General features: G+C 40.1%; 1 protein-coding gene across 1 annotated transcript in view; it reads right to left on the bottom strand.

The window, feature by feature from the left end:
• ZFAND3 (zinc finger AN1-type containing 3) overlaps positions 1-24763 on the bottom strand; it is a 315800-nt gene that overhangs the window by 22893 nt on the left and 268144 nt on the right. Inside the window, exon 5 of the mRNA XM_087817371.1 lies at positions 11341-11508. Within this exon, the coding sequence (XP_087673497.1) occupies positions 11341-11508 (168 nt within the window). The remainder of the gene's footprint in view (positions 1-11340; positions 11509-24763) is intronic.

Below are 24763 nucleotides of genomic sequence, written 5' to 3'. Positions count from 1 at the left end.
AAACAAAGCATTTTAAAGCAACTCTCAGTGTGGTTTGCTTTCATTACCTCAAATAAGAATAACCCAGAAGAGCATCCTGGGTGTTATGATACTGGTTTGAGAAAAAGAAGTATTCACATATCACCAGCTTTCCCACTATAGTTAGACAGATATATTACATATGAGTACAAACAAAGGCAGTGTACTTCAACTGTAAACAGAAATGAATCCATGGGATGGCAAAACTCTTTACAATACAGCTTTGTGGACCTTTTAGGCCACATGGTAGCTCACCATGGGCTATAGCAAGGGTGGGGAATGTCTGGCCCAAGGGCCATATACAACCCGTGAAATCATTTGGTCTGGCCCTGACAAGACAACCACAGGCAGGACTCGAAATTCAATAAATCTAGGAGGTTTTTTTTACAGCTAATTTTTAAGTTGATAATTTTGTATGGCCCTTGATTGATATTATAAATATCCAAATGGCCCTTGGCAGAAAAAAGTTCCCCACCCCTGGGCTATAGCATCTATTTTGGGGAAATACATTTGAACATTTCCTATGTTTTCCTGAAATGTATTCAACAGCTACAACTATTAAAATTTGTCAGAGTGAGGGGCAGAGGTGGGGGAAAGCTGTGAAAAATCTACAGCTAAATCATACTCAGTGGTAAAAAATTGAACGCTTTCTACCTAAGGTCAAGGAAAAGGCAAGGAGGTACATGCTCAACACTTTTTTCTCCCTCAACACTCTATTAAACATTATGTTGGAGTCCTAGCCAGTACAATAATGAAAGAATAAAAATAACAAGCATACAGAATGGAAAGGAGAAAATCCTAAGGAATCTAGAACTAGTAAGTGAATTTGGCAAGACTGTAGAATAAAAGATCATATATAAAAATTGATTTATTTCAAAGTGGCAGCAGAGAGTAATATAAAAATAAATTTAAAAATTCGATTCACATTAGCATCAAAAAGTAAAATACTTAAGAATTTAACAAAGGATGTATGCTAAAAAATAGAAAACACTGAGAAACTAAAGACGACTTAAATAAAGGGAGACACATATATTCATGGGTTAGAATACTGTTAAGATGGCAATTCTGTAAATCTTATAAATGGGTCAACTATTTGAACTATGAACAGATTCTTCACTAAAGAAGACATATGAGTGGCCAAAGAGCATATAAAAAGATGCTTAACATCAATGGTCATGAGGGAAATGCAAATTGATATACCATAGTGACAGTACCACATACCCACTAAACAGCTGAAGTGAAAAAGAATGACAATATTAAATGTATATTATGACACACTGCTGATGGGATTTTCTTAAAATGTTAAATGTACACTGACCATTCAACCTGGCCATTCCACCTCTGTTTCTATCCAGGAGAAATTAAAATTATGTCCACACAAACACTGTGCATGAATATTTACAGCAGCTCTATTCATATGCCAAAACTGGCAACCACCCAAATGTATGTCAACTGGTAAATAAATAAACAAATGTGGTATTATCCATACAATGAGATACTACTCAACATTAAAGAGGAAAGAACTACTGGTATGTAACAACATGGATGAATCTCAAAACAACATGCTAACAACATGCTATGTAGACACACAAAACTATACATATTGTATGAATCCACTGGTACTAAAATTCTAGAAAAGGCAAAATTATATTAACAGAAAGCAGATCAGTGGTTGCCTGGGGCTGGGGTAGGAGAGTGCAGAGGCTGACTAAAAAGGGGAAGAAGAGAAGTATTTGGGGTGACAGAAGTATTCTAAAATTTGAACTTGGTGATTTGCACTTGGTGATGGCTACACAACTTAAATTTACTGAAACTCATTGAACTATATATAAAATAGGTGAACTTTATGATAAATGAGTTATATCTCAAACACAATCTGTTTTGAAAAACCACATATACCTTTCTGGGCAAAGAATTAACTGAAACTATTTACTCTTGGAACTAAAACAAAAATTATCAGTAATTAATTTCCTTTTGTAATAATCCCTTTTTCTCCCCATAAAGAACTATTCTAAGTAGGGAAGCCTATCCAACTGGCCTTGAGAAAGTTGTTATTGTACTGTGATGGCTACTAAGATTGGACTATAGAAGTACTTGCAAATTTGCTATCCAGATGGAAAATACTTTACTTCATGGGACAATGGTCTTCTGGCTCACCTGTCAGTCAGGAAGGTCTGAGTAGGGGTGTGACACAGGCTTCAGGAAGTGTGCTCCGCACGTATTGTCTTTTATTTTTTTATTTTTTAAAAATATATCTTTATTGACTTCAGAGAAAGGAAAGGAGAGGGAGAGAGAGAGATAGAAACATCAATGATGAGTCATTGATCGGCTGCAGCCCGAAACCCGGGCATATGCCCTGACCGGGAATCGAACCCCGATCGCCTGGATCCTAGGTTGTTGCTCAACCACTGAGCCATGCCCGGCTGGGCACGTACTGTCTTTTAAAAGCTCGGTCTTTGATGATCTTATGCTGGAAAAGGGAGCTGCTCGTGCTTCTGAAATCTCTCCACAGCCTTGTCAAAGCACAGATGGTAGTTGGATCTCTAGGAAAGCACTGAACTAATGGGCTAAATACATGGAGTTCGTGTTCAGTAAAAGGTTTGAACTGTTTTGCTCTAACACTTCAACTTGCAATAATTCATGGAAGAGCAGCAGAGGGACTAATCTGTTTGGTCTTAGACTAGAGCTCTTATACATTAAAGATTACATGGGGAATACCTAAACAAGATACAGCATATTCTTGTTTAGGTAAAAATACAGTGAGACTGAAAGAAAAGGAGATGGAAAGGGAGAAAATTTCTTCAGAACTAGCCTCAAGGTTTCTAATTACCCTTAGCTTTCACACATATAATAACCCCCACCAATGACATTCTTATTTTTTTGCTTTTGGGAGGGTGGGCAGGACACCTCCTCTTGAGCCAGAGGTAACATACACCCAGCTGCTGTCTTGGTACTGGAGAAGCTTTAGCCTTTCACTGCCAGACTCAGCATAAAAAACAAGCTCCTAAAGGGCTGTGGTCTTGGCAACCACACTCTCTATGTAACATATGGCAGAGCATGGACTCTTCACTCAATGGCAGTAATGATAACTAACCAGACAAATAAATCTGGTCATGACAAAGGGTCTCACACCTTTGGAAAGCAGGGTATTCTGATGGATCCAGGCTAGAACTTTACATGGAATGAAGCCTTTCATAAGAACATAGTGCCTCACTGTCTTTTAGTCATAGGACAGAACGCCAAATGTTCCCAAAAGGTTCACATCACACTTGGACAAGAGTTAAAAGAAAGGCACAGATACATGGGCTTATTTGTGGTGATTTTTGATCTGGTAAAATGGGCCAGACTAGAAATCTCATGTCACTGACATGCTTCATAATCACCTTGCCCACACTGAGCCTTAGAATATCACTATTCGTTCACCGTGCAGTCCAGTCCCCTTTAGTGGCAGGAATGGCTGACACATACACATTCTTTTTCACTTAGTGAAATCAATTCACAGATCATTCCTTAAAAAGATCCAATACCCACCTCAGCTTTCCTGTGTGCTTAATTTTAAAAATGTCAAATTAGATCGTGTTGACCATATTCAAAACACTGATACCTTCTCACTGCAAACCAATGTCCAAACCCTATGGCTTGGAATCTGGAATCCTTTCCTTCCCTTTATATTAGTCTCTCCACTCAACCCCAAGGCTCTATCCAGCTGTACAGAGGTCACCTCCAGAATACCAGCTCTGTTCAAGCATCCCCTCTCTCCCCACACCTAAATCCCACTCTTCCTTTAAAGCCCCAATTGTGGAAGCCTGTCCAGAGTTTTCCAACTGGAATTTATCACTGCCTCCCCATATTCCTGTAACATATGGCTCATACCTTGGTTAAAACTCTTATGCTAGGCTGCCCTGTATGCCAGTTATTTTATGAATGTGTCTGCCTTCCTCTCAGGCCAGCAACTCCCTGCTCTGAATGCATATTAAAATCACTTTGGGAATCTTTGGAAAAGTGGCTGATTCTAGAACTCAGCAAAGGTAAGTACAAGAGGTATTCAAAATAACATCTTATTATGCCAGAGAGTAAGGAAATGCTGGGAGGAGGAAAGGGGAAGAGGAGGAGGAGGAACAGCCATGTCACAAAGACAAAGGAGTCGACTTGAAAGAACTTCCACTGTCCTTGGCCTGGTGGCTCAGTTGGTAGGGTTGGAGCGTCATCCTGTACAACAAAAGGTTGTGGGTTCAATCCCTGCTTGGAGCGCATTCAGGAAGCAACCAATCAATGCTTCTCACGTTGATCTGTCTCTCTCTCTCCCCCTCCCTCCCTTTTCCCCTCTCAATCAATAAACGTATCCTCAGGTGAGGGTTAAATAAAACCCCCAAAACAAAAAACTTCCACTGGCCAAATTTGGGATAATTTGAGCACCAAAATAATGAAGTATAATAATGAATTAGAAACCACTAAAAAACATAAAAGCCCATGAGTCCATACAATAAAAGATAAATAAATGGGGTGGGGGGAGGAGGGTTCTCACCTGCAGAAGAACACTGAGTGCCAAATGGTAAATGTAGAAGAGCTAGAGTTAGAAAATCATCATTGTGCAACCATCACAGTAAAGATTGGTTCAGGCAACAATATCAATGAATGCTAAACCTTGGAGACTTTTTTTGATGAAGAGTAGGACATTTACATGGTCATAAAGTATTTTCCCCGTCAACAAAACAAAAAGTCAACCAACCAAATAAGAGAAGATGTTTGCAAACAATAGCTCCAACAAGGGGTTAATATCCAAAAAATATAAAGAGCTCATACAATTCAACACCAACTCCCCCTACCCCCAAAACACCAAACAATCCAATTAAAAAATAGGCAGAGGACTTGAACAGACACTTCTCCCAAGAAGACTTATAAATGGCCAATAGGTATATGAAAAGATGCTCAACTTCACCAGCTATTAGGGAAATGCCAATCACAACTACAATGAGATACCACCCTCACACCTGTTAGAATGGCTATTATCAACAAGACGACAATGTGTTGGAGAGGTTGTGGAGAAAAAGGAACCCTCACTCCCTGATGGTGGGAATGTAAAATGGTACAGCCACTATGGAAAACAGTCTGGAAGTTCCTAAAAAAATATGGAGCAACCAAATGACCCAGAAACCCTTCTTCTGGGTATCTACCCCCAAAATTTGAAAACATTCATTCACAAAGATATATGCACCCCTATGTTCACTGCAGCATTATTCACAGTGGCCAAGACATGGAAACAACTGAAGTGTCCTTTGGCAGATGATTGGATAAAGAATATGTGGCACATATATACAATGGAATATTACTCAGACATAAGAAAAGATGAAATACTGCCATTTGTGACAACATGGATGGATCTTGAGAATATCACGCGAAGTGAAAGGAGTCAGACAGAGAAAGTCAAGAACCATGATTTCAGTCATATGCAGGATATAAAACTGAAAGCAACAAATGAACAAATAAGACAGGCAAACAAAGCTCATAGTCACAGACAACAGTATGATGCGTGCCAGTGGGAAGGGGGATGAAGTGACGGTAAAGGAGACCAAATATATCGGGACCAAAGATCTGACTTTTGGGTGGTAAACACACTATGCAGTATACAGATGATGTATCATAGAATTATACATTTGAAACCTATAATTTTATCAAGCAATATCACCCCAATAAATTTAATAAAAATCTTTTTTATAAAATCAATGCATTTTTAAAAAGTAAAGCACTTCCCCACAGATTGCTTACTAGCTGTAAGATTAAAAATAGTAACTACACAATGAAGAAATCGAACAACACCTTGAATGGGTAAGTGAATCACAATATCAACAACAAGAGGCTAATGGACATCTGTGCCTCCCAATGTAAAAGAAGAACACAACATTACTTATGTAGTATTCTGGCTAGGAAAATGTACTCTGAACCTAACCACGAATAACCACCAGACAAATCCAAAATGAGAACTGTTCTATTAAAAAAAAAAAAAGTGTGGGTAGGTATGTGGGTAGGGGTAGAAATGTCAATATCCTTAAAAACAAAGAAAGGCTGTGAAAATGTTCCAGATTAAAAGAGTCTAAAGAGAGATGACAACTAAATGCAATACATGATCATGGAATGGAATCTGTACTGGAGGGAAAGGTGCTTTTTGTAAGAGATATTATTGGACCAACTGACAAAGCTAGAATATGTATGACAGGTTTGATAAAAGCATTGTATTAGTATCAATTTACTGAAGCTGATTAACTGTGCTGTGGTTATATAAAATAATATCCCTATTCTTAGGAAACATTCATTGATGTTTATAGGAATAAAGGGCAAAACTTACTCTCAAATGGTCCAGGAAAAACCTTTTAATTTCCAAATAAAAAGTTAATGGTAACTATACACCAAAAAACCCAAAACCAAGACATATAATTTTAAAAAAGAGGAAACAGAGGGAAAAGTATGGAATATTACCAAACAAAAACAACGGAAACACAAAGGAAAAGAACCAACAGAGGCACAGAGCTACCAGCAAAGAGAAGATGAAAATGGCTATAGGAATTTCTCATACATCAATATTTACCCTAAAATGTAAATGGACTGAATTCATCAGTAAAAAGGCACTAAGTAGCAGATTGGATCAAAAAACAAAATCCAACCAGCCCTGGCCAAGTTACTCAGTTGGTTGGAGTGTCATCCCATGCACCAAAAGTCTGAGGGTTCAATTCCTGGTCAGGGCATGCGCCTAGGTTACAGGTTCAATCTTTGGTCAGTGAGTGTGCTGGAGGTAACCAATGTTTCTCTCTCACATCGATATTTCTCTCTCCCTCTCTCTCTCCCTCTCTTCCCCTTCCTCTCTCTCTGAAAATCAATCAAAACATATCTTCAGGTGGGGATTAAAACAAACAAACCAAAAAACCAACCAACCCAAAACTCAAAACCCAACCATATGCTGCCTTCAAGAGACACATCTAAGCTGCAAAGATAAAGATAGGCTCAAAGTGAAAGGGTAGAAAATGATTCTCCAAGCAAAGGGCATTCACAGAAAAGCAGCATAGCCATACTTATAACTGACAAAATCTATTTCAAGATAACAAAGATAATAAGAGACAAAGACGGATATTTTATAACAATAAAGGGTACAGCACTACATTGAGAAGACGTAATACTTCTCAATATATATGCATACAATTGGGGAGCACCAAAATATATAAAGCAACTACTGACAGAACTAAAGGGAGAAACTGAACCCCCCCCCCCAAAAAAAAGTTAAAAACAATACTTGGAGACCTTTTCTGATTTAATTGTTTAGAATAAAGCCCAGACATGCTATTTTTAAAAAGATTCCCAGGATTTCGAACTCCCTAGCACAGCAGTTAAAACATGGCCCTTACCTGGAGACTTGTTAAACATGCACAGGCCTACTGAATCAGAACTTCTGAGGGTGGGGCACAGCAACTGTGTTTTACCACACCCTCCATGTGACTCTGATGCCCACTCAAGTTTGAAGCCACAGACCTAGACTATGAGCTCCTACATTCTGTGTATCTAGCTCCTATATTCCCACAAAACCTAGCAAAATGCTTTGTGTATTGTCATATCTCAATTAATGCTTGCTGAATTTAGTTTGACAGTGAATGATAAAGCAGAAATGAACACCGAGGCACTTGGAGATGATTACTCTAAAGGTTCCAGCTAAAGCATCACTGAGTTTCTAAAGTGAACAAAAAATTTATTTTAAAAGCAATAAAGGAAGTCCAATTACTTAGGTTAGTAAAAGCACTGTTGTCCCAAAAGGAAGCATATCAGCTTACAGTTTGTTAAGTCACTGTCCATTGAAAATATGCAATAACTTATGTAAGTGATCAGACTGGTATTTAAAAATTAATTCTGTGGTTCTGGGAAGCAATGTAAAGTGATTGAAAAGCCATGCTGTGTGTATCAAGCAAGATCTGCTTAGAAACACAGTATTCATGTGGTGGTGATGTGGCCTAGATTTGATGAGGATGGCCAGATTTCAGAACACCCTCTAGGTGGCATTTGGAGAGACAAGATTCCTATAAAGAGAATGAGCAGATCAATTTACCCACTGAGTAGAAAATGAAACAAATAAATCCATTTTTATGCAACTTTTCTATCTTGAGAAGTTACACTGTTGGAAATACTCTAGGATGGAGGGTATCATTCCAGTCTCACCACATGGCTTTTCTAACTGGCATCCTGAAAGACTTCACAGGAAAAAGGGTGTTACTTTGGTACTGTTGACTTAAAGGTTACCTATCACAGTGAGGCAGGGGAGAATTCATCTTCAAAATTCACCTATTTATCAAAAGCCCACGGAGTGCCTTGGCAATTAACAATTCTTATCACCTCTAGCCGTTCCCTATGTGAGAAGGCTCAGAACTCATCTTACAAATTGCTCTTTTGAAGATCAAAGGGAAACTGAATGTATGTGTGTGTGTGTGTGTGTGTGTGCGCGCGTGCGCGCGCTCCTTGAGAATGTAATTTAATGGAATTTTTAGAGAAGGCTTGCTGGCAGTGTTTGGATGACAGCCCCAGGGCAGAGGATTCAGGGGAACCTGGCCACTCTTCCCTTTGGAGCGTCTTCCCTGTCTTTAATTGGCACCTCATTAGAAATTAATGAAAATGACATCCTCTGTTCTTCCTGCTCTAGGCATAGAATGTTACAAAAAGGCCCATCACAATTCATAACACATTCAATTTATATAGCAATGGCTCTTAAGCATTATTTATGAGATGTGTATTTCTTGTCAGCAGTTAATAACCTGTACAGAGTGGAAGGGGAATGGAAAAGAAGATTGTGAATATATATATAAAAAAAGATTTTTCTGCAGTGGAGAAGTGTGCTGTTTGAGTTCAAACTACCTTCCTGAGTCTTCACTTCCAGTAGTAAATTACTGTTCCCCACCGCCCCACTAAAACCTTTCAGGGCACTTAAATGTCTCTCTAACACTCCATGCATCCTCAAGGAAATAACTATACAACTCACCCTTTCCTAGAGAGATCCAAGCAAACAGGCAGGAGGAACACAAGAGCTATTTGTCAAAGACAGTCCCAGAGGTGTATGTTCCCACTGCTGTCCTTCATCTTTTGAAATGTGGCAGTTGACTCAGTCATTTTTCTGGGCACAGAAATGTAATGCTCTCAGTGCACCAAATGGAATTCCTGGCTCTCTCTGGGAAGGCTACATCTGGAGGGATTGCAGAAAACTCAAAAAGTTTCTTCTCCATCAGAAAAAGCAGATCTCTCTATAAGTAGACCCCCAGAATTGGGCATAAGCCAAGGGACTACATCTAGATAACTTAAAAGAATGCACGTCTGTTGCAAGCCCAATAGGCACTTAGAAATCCAGCCTCCTACCCAAGAGGTAAAGAGCACAGTAGAATAATACACTCTTACCAGATAATCAAGTTGGCTCCACTTAGAAACATGTGAAGTTATCCAACATGTATTTCTAGATTTTTTTTCCAGCAGTGCCGAAGACCTTTCATCTAACTGCCTTAGGAAAATAGGCAGTTTCCATCCAAAACAGGAGACTTGGTTATAACGCCTCTGGATCTCTCAGCACTAAACTAGGAACTCTTACTGTCTGCCTTGTGATCTTAGTTTGATCCACTAAGGCAAATCCTGTGTAATACTCAGGATTCAGTTACTTTTAAGAAGGAAAAAAGAATATAATGTACAGGAAAATCCCATGATTCCAATTTAGGAACAACCAAAGGCCTGTGTTATACAAGCAACAGGCAAAATGCTCAGGTAGGCTTTATAACACTGGGAATAGAATGAACTGCTGAAACCCCTCAATGGTTCACGTGAAGACCAAAGCAAAATGTACACAACAAAAGATTAAACTCTTTAATATGGGCAGAGGTGGTTAGCCATCAGACCCCAGGGTTTCCTTAGCTAACCACGGTATTCCCTCCTTACCTCACCAAGAACTTAAAATTACCTGGCAGGGTTGATCCAGGAGTAGCCTGTAAGATTCTGGGCTCACCTGGGCCATGACACATGCATGAACACAACTGAAGTGTAAAAGCCCTGCTGACAGCTTCTGCCCTCACCCTGACCCTACCTCTCTTCTTTATACTTTCACACAAGCATTTAGGAATAAACTAAATGCCAAGCTAAAAAATAAAAACTTGTCCGGTGACACTTAGACTCCCCAGACTGCCACTGAATGTCCCCATTTCTGTAGCTAAATATATGCTTCTGATCTTGCATACCATGCATGTGAGTGTGCAACAGATCTCTGGGCATGACAGAAACAGGGTTTCCAACTTAGCTTCCATGAGAAGCTGGTACTCTCTCATTTCTTTCTCATTTCCAACAGGAAAAATGATTGAGGGACAAGAGCAGCAGTGGCCATGTCTTCAGAAGACACAGGAGTTGGAGTAACTGTAACTTTCTAACTGCTGAGAGAACCATCTAGTCCTGACTGCCAGTATCAGGACTTGTAGGCTATCTATGGCTATACCGGAGGTGAAAGAAAGCTTCTTAAGCTCACTCCTAAGGACAAAGGATATAGGATTCTCAGAGGCTAGACCTAGGTCTCAAAGTCTGCCTAGTGACAGCTCTGTCCCACAGAACAGTTTTGTAATATTATGCTTTAAATCAGAAAATAAGAACAGGGAGTGGAAAACTCTAAGTTGGCCGAAATGATGCATCTATACAATTCTGTGTGGTTGAAGGGGGAGGAAGGATTGGTCTAAGTTTTGTTTTACTGTGGGTACACATAAAGTTTATTAAAATACATACCTGTGCAGCAATTCTAAGAGTTGGTATTATAGTAGATAGATAATACAGAAGAGGTTACTTTAAAGCTGTTTTCAAGGAGTTAACTAATGATGAATTATGGTTCAAAGAAAATAATTTTCTAATCAAACTTTAATTTAAAAAGGATATGGGAAGAGAAATCTTCCATTTATTATACATAGGAAGAGGCTCATTCAAAATTAATTTAATATCTGAATTTTATGGTACATATCCCAGAATTTTGCTGGTTTGGTTAATTTCTAAATAAGTCATCAATGAGAAGGAACCAGAGTAATCAGTAGGGAGATGTGAAAGCAGTAAGCAGTGACAATGCAACTCTAAAGATATGTGTGACAAAGTAGTGGCGGGTGTTTTGCTTTTTTGCATGTGCTTAGATGTAAAAATCCTCTACTCTTGATTTCTCAAACTCTAAACCTATTGCTCTCAGAGAGGTTCCCAGGAGAAGTTCAGCCTCTTAGAATAATTTCTAAAGCTATGCCAGGGTGTCAAGGACACCACCTCCATCATGTCACCGGGAGAGATGCTTACCACAGCGGCACGAGCCCAGTTCTTGCTGTACCAGCTCCAGTTTGGTTTGGCACTGGAAGCACCGGCGTCGGCTCTTCTGTTTAGATCGGCCGCTTTCCTCAGACCGTTCAGTATTCTCCAGGAGTCGTGGCCGTTTCACTGGCGAAGCCTCGTTCTCAGACTGTGAATCTAACCAAAACAACACAATGGGGAGTGAGGTTTAGTGCTTGGCCTGGCAAGCTCAGCTGATTAATGTACTGCCAGGCAATCTTCTGACCAAGCTATTGCCCTTTTCTAGGAATAGGACCTGTGTGAGCAACAGCCAGCTCCAACTGGCCTGGTTTATACTCCACAGAGTGTGACTAGCATGAACCTTCAGGGGTGACTTCTAACAACCTAGGTCTCAACCAGGAGAGGAGGGTGGCAGTGGCTCTACAAAAATCTATGTTGTTTTTAAAAATGGCTGTCTCTGTAAGACCATTCAAACTGGAAATGGGATCCTCTCTTTGCACCCTTTCTTTGGACTCTAGCGGTCTACTACTTGTATTGGTTATTTACCTTTTCTTGGATATTTGCTTGTCCTCAAGTAGAATGTAATTCTTCTTTATTTTGCCATGTTTAGCACAACCGCATACCTAAAGCCAGTGCCTGATGGGTGATCTATAATCTTTTCTAGCAAAAATACTCATGTTTCTATTCCTAAACAGACAAGAATCAGGCTCTAATGTTAGAAATTATTCCAACTGTATTCAGAGTTAAGGAGTGTATCCCTGCTTGTTTACTAACGAGCTGCCCCAGAGCCTCCACTGTTGAGTGCCACAGAGGCAACACTTGATACCACACCCTAGGGTTGGTGCCAAATTGGCAGGTGAAGGGAGGTGCAGCATGTGACAATTTAAGTAACAAAAATGCAATAAAGTTCATGTTATAAGCAGACTGTAAATAACTCTTGCCTTCCAAAAAAGGGCAGCACTTGAGGGCTCTGTGCTCCTGGAACTGCCCCCACTGCATACTAAGGATGCACCTCTTGCCAAGGTTTGAAAGTGGTTTGTGTTAAACCACCTCTAGAAGGGAATCTCCTAGATGATCTTCTCCAAAACAGATCCAGATCCTACCACTTCTCACCCCTCCACCACCACTGGTCCAAATCATCACCATCTCACTCAGCCTAGTACAAGAGCCTCTTAACAGGTCTCCCTGCTCACCCCCCTCTACCCCAACAGTATGTTCTCTACACAGCAGCCAAATGATCCTGTTCAAAATCAAGTTAGAATGACTTCACTTGCCTGCCTGAAACCCTCTAATAGCTCCCCTTCTCAGAGTAAAAGTTCAGATACTTAACTATGATGCTCAAACGTCCCTGCATGATGCGCCCTCCCCTCTCATCTCTCTCACCTCATTTCCTGCTGCTCTCTCCCCCTGCTCCATCCACACTGGTATCCTTACTGTCTCCTACCTCAGGGCCTTTGCACCTTCTGTTCCCTTTGTCTGGAATACTCTTCACCCAGATCTATATGGGATCTAAACTCTTTTAAGTCACATTTTCTTTTTTTAACTTATTTTTAAATTACAGTTGACATACAATGTTATATTAGTTTCAGGTGCTTAGACATTTATATAACTTATAAAGTGATCACACTTTTCAACGAAGTCTTCTTCCCCGATCACCTGTCTAGACCACTCTTGTCCCCCCCTCCCTAGCATTCTCCTTCCTCCCTTTACTTGCCTTTTATTCCTCCGTAGCACTCATGTTTTAACATTATCCCCCATGAGAAGGTAAACTCCTGGAGGGCAGGAATTTCACCTGCTTTGCTCACTACATATTTCTCGAATCTTCTCCTAGGTAGTCCTGATTTTCTATTTAAAGTGGCTCTAGTGAGCAGCAGCCTTCATTTCAATGAAGGCTGTCTGCATCCCTTTCCCCCGCCTCCCTCCGTGTGAAGATGCTGCACTTCACCAGAGAGCAGTCACTGGTCCCGACAGTGACAATGGTGACAGTTTTCTCACAGCCCCCCAGCCCATGGCACTGTGCATTGACTTATGGAAGGCACACACTATTCTTAGCAACTGTAAACTTCATTTTTCATCTCATTCAGTTCTTCCTGTCCTACATGACATTTTCCCCAAATACAAACCAACTAAACAAGGCCTTTGATGAAAACAATTGAAAGCAAGTTCAGCCTATTTCCCAGCTCTGCTGAGAGAAGCTGTCCAAACCTAGTCGGTAAGATGACTGAGGCAGCTACAGACACACCAGTCCCCCTTCCCTTCCCTTACAAGAGCAACAAGCAACAATCTAAATGTAAATCGTTACAAAGCAGCCAGTCAAAAGGAATTCACCTTGTATGAGCCACACTGTTCTCTGGGGGTCCTTTTTCACAAACCAGCAATGGAGCTATTTGTATTAATAACCCTATTTATACCTCCCCTTTTTTGTAATAAGAAGAGAAAATTCTAGAGTAAAAGCCATAACAAAAAAAAATGGTGTTTGTTCTGAGACAAGGTCCTAAATCTGGAGCACCCTTATAAGAAAGAATCCATCAACCCCTGGGGCAGGGTGGGAAGAAAGAGAAGAGTCCACATAAGAAGGGGAGGCAGTTGAATCCTTAGCATTTATTAATATTGTTAAAATCTAGGCGGCCTTGACATGATGCCAGCATACCTCTAACGTAAAAAAGGCATACTCACCACAAGCCTGTCATTCACACTGTTATCTGATAAAACTGAGTATGTGTCTAGAAATGCAGAGCTCACAAAGCTGGTTTTCACACGAATCTGTCCCAAACTGTCAAATGTGCTGTCTACCTGCAAAGCACTATCTCCATTTCTAAAGCAAACCTTTGCTACAAGGAGAAGACAATTTTCTTTCAGTGTGGCAATACTATCCATAGCTAATAACTATTTTTTAAATAAGTCAGGGAGTGATATATGAAGGAAATATTTTTAAATGTATGATTCCTAAGACTGGGAGACAGAATTCATATTGACATAATCATAATCATCACTGGTCATCACCAAACAACCCACTTGCTAGACCCTCCAACATCAGGAGGCATGTCCAGGCCTCATCTCTTTCCTCTTAATTCCCCACCTTGTCTGACCAATGAGCATTCAATAACAACGCTAAGGGATAAGTCTGCTTGGTCTCATGCTAAAACTTTCCTTTATCCACTCAACATTATAAAGACTAGTGACTTGTGTTCTGGTAGGCAGGAGGCATGGGGCATTCCTGAAACAATGGGTCCTACAGGAGGTTTCTGATGCTGCCAACAGCTTTTGGCTGCATTCACTGGTCATCCTAAAAGACCACCACTCAGCCCTAATCAGCTCTCTAAGAGTCAATGTCTCAGCATCTGCACAAGTCTAGCACCAAAGGCATTGGTGTATAGAAAGTCTGAGCCATGAGAAGCAGTCCCTCAATGATCCTAAACCAAGATGTACACATTGTTACCAGAATGTGTTATTTTTTAGAATCAAGGAGCTGTCCCTAGGCATTAAGAGATCCATCACTTTCATGCTCTGGAATATGTCCACTCAGCCTTCTTCACTCAGTCCAGCGTCTATTAAGTGGAAAGGAATCCTAGGCCCTCTAATTCCCGCTACCACAGAGAGGGAGAGGAAATAAGCTCCCTAAACTGTTTACCATCCTCCACACGCTGCCATCCAGGGAAGATGACTGTGTTATATATCACTTCTTGGTGAAGCAAGCCATTCTTTGGCATTTTCTCACAAGCCAACTTACTGTTTCAATTAGGAGCTAATGAAATAAATAGTGGTCTACAGGATCATCATCATGTCTGCACAAGGAATTTACATCTCCTCTGCTAATTATTTAATGAAGCTTTGTGCCATGGGGTGAGCTGCCTAAATAAGAGAAACAGATGTCCAGGGCAGGGATTCTAATTACATAATAATGAACTAAATAATTCAACCATTCAATTATAAATTTTATGTCCATTAAAAAAAGACTACCAGAAAGAAAAGATCCAAACATGGCCACACTAAAGGAATCTGCGCCTATGGTCCACACTGGAATGAATTAAACTTTCATTCTTTACTTTTTACTCACAAACATCATTTCTGTTACCCTGCAGCACTTTTAACTTCCTCATAATGACAGAAAACCCATAACAGTCTACTTGCATAATATGAACTTGGGCAGTAAGGGTTAAACATAGAGAGAAACGTGAACAGAAATAACTCTTACAGGCAGCTTTAACTGTCAGGAGAAAGGAGTCCTTGCAAGGAGCATGCTCATTAGCAGCAGGAGGAGCCGCAGCGACAGGCTAGAAACTGTTCCCACCCCAGGAGTTGAGTGATTTCTAATTAAGGTCCTTCATAAAGGGCCAACAAAGCACTTTTTCCCAGTATGCTTTTTTTGAGAACACAGCCTAGTCTGTATATAACCACACAAGAGCTGCCACACTCCCATGCCAGATTCATAGCTCTTGGTACTCACCAGACCCCTTCTCCCTCTGCCTAAATTTAATAGAATGAGAAAAATATCACATCAAGTCTTCTAGTCAAAGGGATGTCTGATCAAGAATTATAATGTGATTAAACTAGAAAGAAAAATCTTAGAAAAAGCATTTTACCTATCAGCTTCCTAGGTTTGAAGGTAACTAGTGCTTAATTTGTAGACAGAGAAACAGTGATTTTATTTAAAACACATTAATTTTCTGAAGAGGGAAATTCTTCTAATTGTACCTTCCTAGCCAACTGCAGAAAACAGTGGTAAGACTTTCAATTTAGAAACACAGTTTAACTGGAAAGCTTGACTAGAGACAACAAACAGAGCTGCTTCTTTTAAAATTCTGTTTTGTTTCTGACAGAAATTCACATTTGTCCCCTTACTGTCAGTTTTTTTGTCTATATTACTCATGTTCTCTCCCAGAAACTTCCAAATAAACTGTGTCAGGCCTGTCGGAGTTGAATCCCCATCTCTCTTAATCTCCCGTCGCTGTGCAGCTGGCAGGCCGCACACGCCGGGGCTGCTAACCATGACTGCGGCCTTCTGACATCTCGGGCCAGCTCTCAGCCCTCGGCACAAGCCAATCCTCACAACTTAGATAAGGAGAGTGGGAGAAGTGCAGCGGCAACGAGAGAGGGAAGCCTTCCATTCACTCACCCACACCTCCCCTCGCTTCTAAGAAAGATGAATCTGTTTAATCCCAGGCTCTATGACAGCTGTTGAGGTACTCAATCCGTTTTTTTAGAACCTATCACAGTTTCCTGACAGACTGACATTTATGATCCCAACAGCCTGTGCAAACATCAGTAAGAGCAATAATTAATGAACCACTCACATCACCGGGCTGTCTCGCCTTTGACCATTTAAAAGGAGCTTAAGCTGCTAAAACCTCTGTCCATGAGCAGCGCCACATTCTCGCCGAAAAAAAGGAAGAGCTTTTAAAAAAATCTGTTTTATAGAAACTTTTTCTCTGTGTTTCCCCTCATGCTTTGCTTTCCGAGTTTATGCAGGGATTAGATTCATCCTCTCATGTGTCATGAAAGAATTCAGGGGAGAACTCCCTCATTACCCATTAAAAACTTTTCCCACTTTATTCAGCTGGGATTTCCCTCTACTCTCTCATCTTCTAATGGCCTTTAGACAATTTGGAATAACACACCTGTCAAAAAACTATTACATGGAGAAAGAAAGAAGTTCAAGCCTTTGGAAGAGGCTAATTATTAAAATTTTGTAGAGAATGCCTTCATTTTCACTTGCTATATGATATGGAGATGAATCTAGCTTGAAACACACCTAGGATGCTATGTCTCAGATCAGCTATTTTCAACCTTTTTCATTTCCTGGCACACATATGTTAATTACTACAATTCTGTGGCACACCAAAAAAGTATATTTTTTTACTATCTGAAAAATAGGTATAATTTTGATTCATTCACACTGGATGGCTATAGTGTTAGCTCTTGTCATTTTTTTATTTGACAACCTAAGGGGAAAGAGGACAGTGCCCCTAACTAAACAGCCAGGTATTGCATGTTTTAAAAATTCTTGTGGCACACTGGTTGAAAATCAGTCTTAGATAAGAACTATTTGAAAGGTCAGTTGTTCTCAAACTGCCAGGCAGTACTATCCTTAAGCACTAGTCCCTGCCTTCTCCTTCCATCTCCACCCCCAAAGCCCCAGGTTATCTTCTCAGGCTCCCTCCTATGCTACTGGAGATATCCAAGGGCAGTCTCCTTGTCTATCACAATCTCAAGGCTGAAAGCAGACCTCTGCCTCTTCTTCCCTACTGGGAACCAGGTTGGGAGGCCTGGGGTATATCGATCTCTCACTCTATCAGTAGAGCTGACTACCTTGGGAGTACATCTGAACTTTTGGGGTCTCTGTCCTCCTCAGTATTCTCAAAAGACATAAGGTATCAGAAACCTGCTTGGGGGTAACTGTATCATCTACTCATCTGATTTTGGTCCTTATAACAGCAACACAGAAGCTGCTTCTGTAGGAACATTTCTGGTTGGAAGAGAGCTTAAAGAACAGCAGAAAAGTCATGAGCCATGAAGTGTGCCCTTCAGGAGATGAGCACCCACATGTCCCAAAGCCATGTTTTAAAGACTGGGATCAGACTGGTCACTTCCTCTCAGTCCATCTCCCCCCCCACCCCCACCGCGATTCCTGCTGTAAAAGTAGCTGAAAGCTGATTTTGGTGGCATACCTTGACACCAGAAAAAAGTGATTATGAAGTCATCAAAAGATCCAGTAGAAGCCAATGTGCTGTGGGGAGAACAGCTCTCCATTAAATAAAACAATTTTTAAAAATCATGGCACCAAAGTCCAACAGTTCTAAAGAAAGGGTTTTTCCTTCACCTTTTCTTTCTTTCTAATCTGTCTGCCTTTTTTCTTTTTCTTGCCTATTCTACTGGGTTGACTCTCTAGTATGATGCTGAATAGGAGTGTTGAGAGGACATCTTTGCCTTGTTCCCAATCTAAGTAGGAATGTACTCAACCTTCACTCAACTTATTTTGAAAAATTTCAAACATATAAAAAAGTTCAAAATTAATAATAATGCTCCAATGTCATTCAGTCCATAGGCCTGTCCTACCAAGTTGCATGTTACATTTGGATCTTATACCTAAGTCTCTCTTTTTTTTTTCTCTTAAACGGAGAGAGAGAGAGAGAGAGAGAGAGAGAGAGAGAGAGAGAGAGAGAACATCAATGATGAGAGTCATCTTTGGTTGGCTGCCTCCTGCATGTCCCCGACTAGGGATCGAGCCCGCAACCCGGGCATGTGCCCTGACCGGGAATCAAACCACGATCTCCTGGATCCTAGGTGGACACTCAACCGCTGAGCCATGCCTGGCCTGGCCATACCTAAGTCTCTTTTAATATAGAACAATATATGACCCTGTTCCTTTTTTCCTTCCTTCATTCAAATGACATGGACTTTTTGAATAGTCCTGGTTACTTTTCCTGTGAAATGTGCCACATCCTGGATTGTTTCTTTCCACCTTATCTATTTATTTTAGTGGCATCATTTAACTTGTAAAGAAGGAGATTTATAGTTGTACATCTCTTCTGCTCCACATCCAAAACAAGAAATGAAAACTTCCAGCAAGCACCTGAGAAACCTACATGGTAGGAGGATCGGCACAGGTAGGGCAGGTGAAGAACAAGTACTGTGTAATTAGCCCAGTTCCTATTGCACCCTGGCAGTGGGGGGAGGAATGTTCTTTCTCTAACCGCCTCCACTGCAACCCTGCCACATACTGGACATGAGATAAGAGTTCACCCGTGCCTTGACAAGGAATGGGTGCTCAGGCAAGCATTAGGAGATGAGCTACCTACTGGTGTTTTAGCTGACTGAAGTTGGCCCCAAAAGACTACAAGTCATTCCTCCAATTATCCCCTTTCCCATAGTTTCTTGGCATTTTTCTGATTGCCCTTCCCCTCCTGACTGACTCTACGGTGTTGCTAATTGTTGCTATAAGACATCTCTTCATTGCTGAATCATTCAACTCTCCAAAATTCTTATTTTAAACCTAAGAAAAAATTTCACCAGAATAAAAAAAACATAAAGCAAATGCCCAGGAAGGTTTATTTGCAAAAGTAATCACTCTTATTACATGCAATAATAGCCTCAGTTTATATGATTTAATTTAATTAAGCCTCTAGATTAATGACCACTCTATTCAGGGTCGTGACAACAGTCAATATTTCATTAATTAGTTCTCAAGTGCCTACTGTGTGCAGGCACTGAGTTTTGAACTGGCAAATCAGAACTGTGTACAGCAGTGATCTCTCTCCTCAAGGAGGCCACAATCCAAAGGGAAAGACATATATACAAATAAGCCTACAGCTTAGTAAGTGGCATCCTTATATATGAACAGAGTGCTATATACCCAAAATAAGGAAGTGATACATTCTGTTGGGGGGTGGTGATTGGGAAGCAGAAGAGGAAAAGGTCAGAGGAGGCGACCTCTTTATTGTACATATGTAGACAGGTGATTTTTAGCTCACATTTGTCATCCTTTTCTGTGAGGCCTGCTTTTCAAACTACCATTTGTATATAAGAGGTTGCTATCTACCTTCTAACTTCTCTTTACCAAAAATCTTATCAACTAATAGACCACTGCAGTGTGGGAAGCAAAGGCATCTGGAGAACACCAATTTATAGGGAAATACACTGCTGCTTATCTTTCCTCGTTCCTCTTCCTTTGACCCAAGGTTCAATTTTTTTCTTGGGGGCTCACGGACATCTCACTAAAATATCACTGGCTAGTCCAGCTTTCCTTTCACCATGCTTACCAGCCTTACTGCTGGTCTGTCTGTATGCTCAGGCATGTCATGGCTTTAACCGTCATTTTTCTCTATCAGGAATTTCCCAAGCCCATTTTATTTTCATATTATACGGTTTATTTTGAGATAATTGTAGGTTCACATATAGCTATAAGAATCAATACAGAGAAATCTTATGTACCCTTCACCCTGTTTTTCCTGATGGTTACATCTTGCAAAACTCTAGTGCAATATTACAACCAGGACATTGGTATTCATAAGGTCAAGCTATAGAATATTTCCATCGCCACAAGGATCCCTCATGTCGCTCCTTTACAGTCATGCCCACCTCCCTCTCTCCTCCTTGCTCCCTGGTAATCCCTGGCAAACACTAATGGATCCTCCATTTCTATAATTTTGTCATTTCAAGAATGTCATATATATATGAACATACACATGGACATATAAATGGAATCATACTATGTAACCTTTTGTTCAAATTCATTTTTAAGGCCTTTCATCATGGTAAGTAGATATGACAAAAGAAATTCCTAAGTTAAGATTCGGTAATAAGCACTAACACAAAGCACTTTCTGTACTAGCACTTTCTAAATGCTTTTACATATGTTAACTCATTTAGCTTTTATAAGAAGGCTATGAGGTAGGTACTATTATTATCCGCGTTTTAAGATGAGGAAACTGAGGCACAAGTTAAGTGACTTGCTGAAGATCACACAGTAAGTAGAATTGGGATTTGAACCCAGGCAGCCTCGCCTAGAGTTTTTGCTCTTAACCCCGATACTATCCTATCTCCAACTGTTGTTACGCTTCAAGATTCTAATTCTGCTCTTCCATGAGCACACCTTATCATAAAGATGAATTTCTTCTATTTTTTATGTACAAAGATGCTGCTGTCTCTGGGATGAGGGTGGTAGGGCAGATCTTGGGCCAAGTCAAGCACCTCTTTCTGTTCCACTTAGAATCTTATCCAAAGATTTTGGTGCAATTTCTCTAAGATACACCTCTGTTGAAGAGTTGAATAACCCTACTTGTTCTCTGCTCTTAGAATATGATTTGTAAGACTTATTCCTCATACTTCCCAATAGAAGTATCTTTCCTATTCCTGCTAACTCTCTGGATTTCTGTGGATTGAGTCACAGTATTGGATTTACATAAAAATCAGATTTTTTCCCTCTCACGTTATTTTATTTATTTATTTATTTATTTATTTATTTATTTATTTATTTATTTATTTATTTATTTATTATGGTTTCATTGATTTCAGAGAGAGGAAGGGAGAGGGAGAGAGACAGATACATCAATGATGACAGTCATTGATCGGCTGCTCCCTGTACATCCCTCACTGGGGATCAAGCGCATACCTGGGCATGTGCCCTACCAGGAGTCGAACCCTGACCTCCTAGTTCATAGGTTGATGCTCAACCATTGAGCTATGCTGGCTGGGCTCCTCTCATGTTATTTATTTTTTTAATCTGTCCACAAAAGTTTCTTTACTGATTATTTGTAGGATAGGGACACCAAAAATACTTTTTCCCGATAGCAAAAGGAAAGCCAGTTATTTTTCATTTGAAATTTTATTCCTTTAAATGATCAGAAAAGGTAAAACATGCCTTCTCACCTTTACATGGGCCCTATAGGCAGAAGTCAAAGCTTTCTCTTCTCTACCACCCTAATAGCTTCCTACAGCTCATATATCAGGTCTCTATCAAAAAGGCACAGATGAGGGTGGGTAGTCCATAAACCACTCATCTGAAAAACTGCAGCTACCATCTCTGTTTGTTAAGTATCATTCCTGCTGCACTACTTACTTAAAGGGTATCACCAAGAGCTAAATTCTACGAAGGGGTACAGGTCAGCAGACCTGTCAGACTAGCAATGAGTAGTCAGCTACAAAGTCATCCTTTGTAGCTGGTACTGGCCTGGCACCACTTCCTTGTTTTAGCTTCTTCATTAGAAAGACCTGTCCTGCCTGCCCAACTAAACCGTATTACTTTTCCTCATAGATTTTTCAGTTACTCATTGTAACTGACAAATTATCCTCAACAGATAATCTTTCCTTTTTATAACCTGCTTGGGTATTTTAGAGTTCAACAACATTATAAAGCATTGATTTTTAAAAATATATTACATTTATAGCATCAGTAGAGTACAGAATAAGGTAGCAAGGTGAGATAGAGAGAGGCAGCTAAGAAACCTAAGAGAAAGATATACTTCTCAAAGGCCACATGCCCGAGTTTCCTAATTTCAGTTTCCTGACCACAAATCACGATCTATGATCATGAGGATTCTAAGACCCTTACAAGCACTAAGACTAGTCTTGAACTTCTGTTCTATTATCTTTTCCCGCATTTTCAGAAAACTAAGGTCAGCCATGATTTATTTTCATTTATCCAAAGGAAGGAAAATTTGAAAGAATCTATGAAGTATCTACATATCCAGATTTACTTCCATATAACTGTGCATAATACAGGCAATAGTGTTTTCATTTAGTTTCTTAGAATGCTCCTTTAGAAGTTAAGTTGATTAAAAATACAGAGTAAGACTTCTACTTACTCTGTAGTTACATGAAGCCTAGAGATTTTCTTTTTTTAAATATATCTTTATTGATTTCAGAGAGAGGAAAGGAGAGGGAGAGAGACAGAAACATCAATGATGAGAGAGTCATTGATCAAGCCCGCAAATGGGCATGTGCCCTGACAGGGAATCGAACCCCGATCGCCTGGATCCTAGGTCGACGCTCAACCACTGAGCCACGCCCAGCCGGGCAAGCCTAGAGATTTTCAAATTATGCCTCATAAAATTACACAATGTTTTTAAATCAGTTGGGCAGTACATAGCCATAGACTATATAGCCACTTCTTCCTACTGTTGACTTATATTTAGAGAAGCCTTGGAGGGAAGGGATAGGCCAGAGTCTTTAAATAATGTTGTATCCCCCTTAACTTGGTTTCCAAAGCATGAATGACTTGCCCAGGGGTTAATCTGATGCAGCCTTGGGTTTTTGGCCAGGAAGACTGAAAATATGTGTCCTTTATGGAAAAACACTAAGGAGGGGGTAGGGTAAGAGAAATGGGTAAAGAAGGTAAGATACTAATTCAATTTCTCTGACTTTTTGTTAGAAACATACATATAGCCCTGGCTTGGTGGCTCAGTTGGTTGAAGTGCTGTCCCAAACATGAAAAAAAAAAAGATTGCAAGTTCAATCCCCGGTTGGAGTATTCACAGTAGGCAACTGATCCATGTTTCTCACATGGATGTTTCTCTGTTTCTCTCTCTCTCTCTCTCTCTCTCTCTCTCTCTCTCTCAAATCAATCAATAAAACAAACAAATATATCCTCAGGTGAGGATTAAAAAACTCACATATAGACAAAAAGTCAAATATCTGAATGCAAATCACCTCACCCCTGTGTTTTTAATTTTCCAATTGTTCTGCCTGTCTGACTTGTAATGCAAGCTTCCAGGAGCAGGGGCAGAGCTGGCTATATTTAGTACTCCACTGGCGCCCAACAATAAAATAATAAGCGTTAGCTGGTTTGGCTCAGTGGTTAGAGCATAGGCCTGTGGACTGAAGGGAACCGGGTTTGATTCCTGCCAAGGGCACGTACCTCAGTTGCACGCTCGATCCCCGGCCCTGGGGTGAATGCGGGAGGCAACCAATCGATGTGTCTCACACACACCGATGCCCCCCCACCCCCTACCTTCTCCCTCCCAACCTCCCTTCTAATCTCGCTGAAAAGCAATGGAAAAAATATCCTCAGGGGAGGATTAAAAAAAACCACAATAAAATAATAATAATAATGGTGGTAATAATAATAAAAAAATCTCTACATCAGGAAAGACGTTCCTAATGATGGTAATCTCTCAGTGAGAGACTGTCATCCTGTAGGCTGTACTCCAGGTTTAAATAAGGGAAAAAAATGTTTGAATGTTTTTATTTTGCTATTTTTAAGAAATCAGCTTGAATGCACACCTAAGTACTATAGATGCTAAAATTAAATAGCTGATTTGTTTTTAAACTATTTTGGCTCCTAATTTAGCATAACTTAATTCAGTTCTCTCTACTTATCACTTAGTTTTTTGCTACCCAAGGTCTAGTCTTTTGGCTCATTACTCCTAGGATAAATCCTTAAATGTATACATGCCTCTGTGTCTCATTTCAACTCTTTCTGAAGTGAGGGTAAATGAACCTAAAGTTAGAACTTAACATATGATGACAAAGAGTGCTTAAAGAAAGCCTTGTCCCCTCCACCCCATTAGTTTATTAGGTGTTCATGACTCAGGGTTGTATCAGTGCTGATGCAGGTACTACCAAGTGCATAGTGGGTTGAAGAAAGCTGCCTTAAGAAAATGGTTTATGAAATAAAGAGAAATAATTCCATTTGTAAAACAAGCTACTGGAAAACCAGAGGCAAGGAATTCTGCATACAATTATTATGAAAATTGTTTTTAGTCCATATTTGAAACACAAAAGCAGCAAGTGCCTCGCATTTTAACCTCAGTTCCACTGACTTTGCTCAATACTGGTCATCGAAGGCATTATCATCAAGATGTCCATGCTATGAAGAGCCACACTAAAAAATCAGCTATGCAGTACATCAATGTGAACTTCACAATTCTGAAAATTGTATTACGGCTATTAACACAATAACTTGATTTTAAGAATTACACATTAAAGTTTTTAG

This window comes from Miniopterus natalensis, chromosome 5 (assembly GCF_054644295.1).
Source record: "Miniopterus natalensis isolate mMinNat1 chromosome 5, mMinNat1.hap1, whole genome shotgun sequence".
Taxonomy (NCBI): Eukaryota; Metazoa; Chordata; class Mammalia; order Chiroptera; family Miniopteridae; genus Miniopterus; species Miniopterus natalensis.
This window is presented reverse-complemented; position numbering and strand designations above follow the sequence as displayed.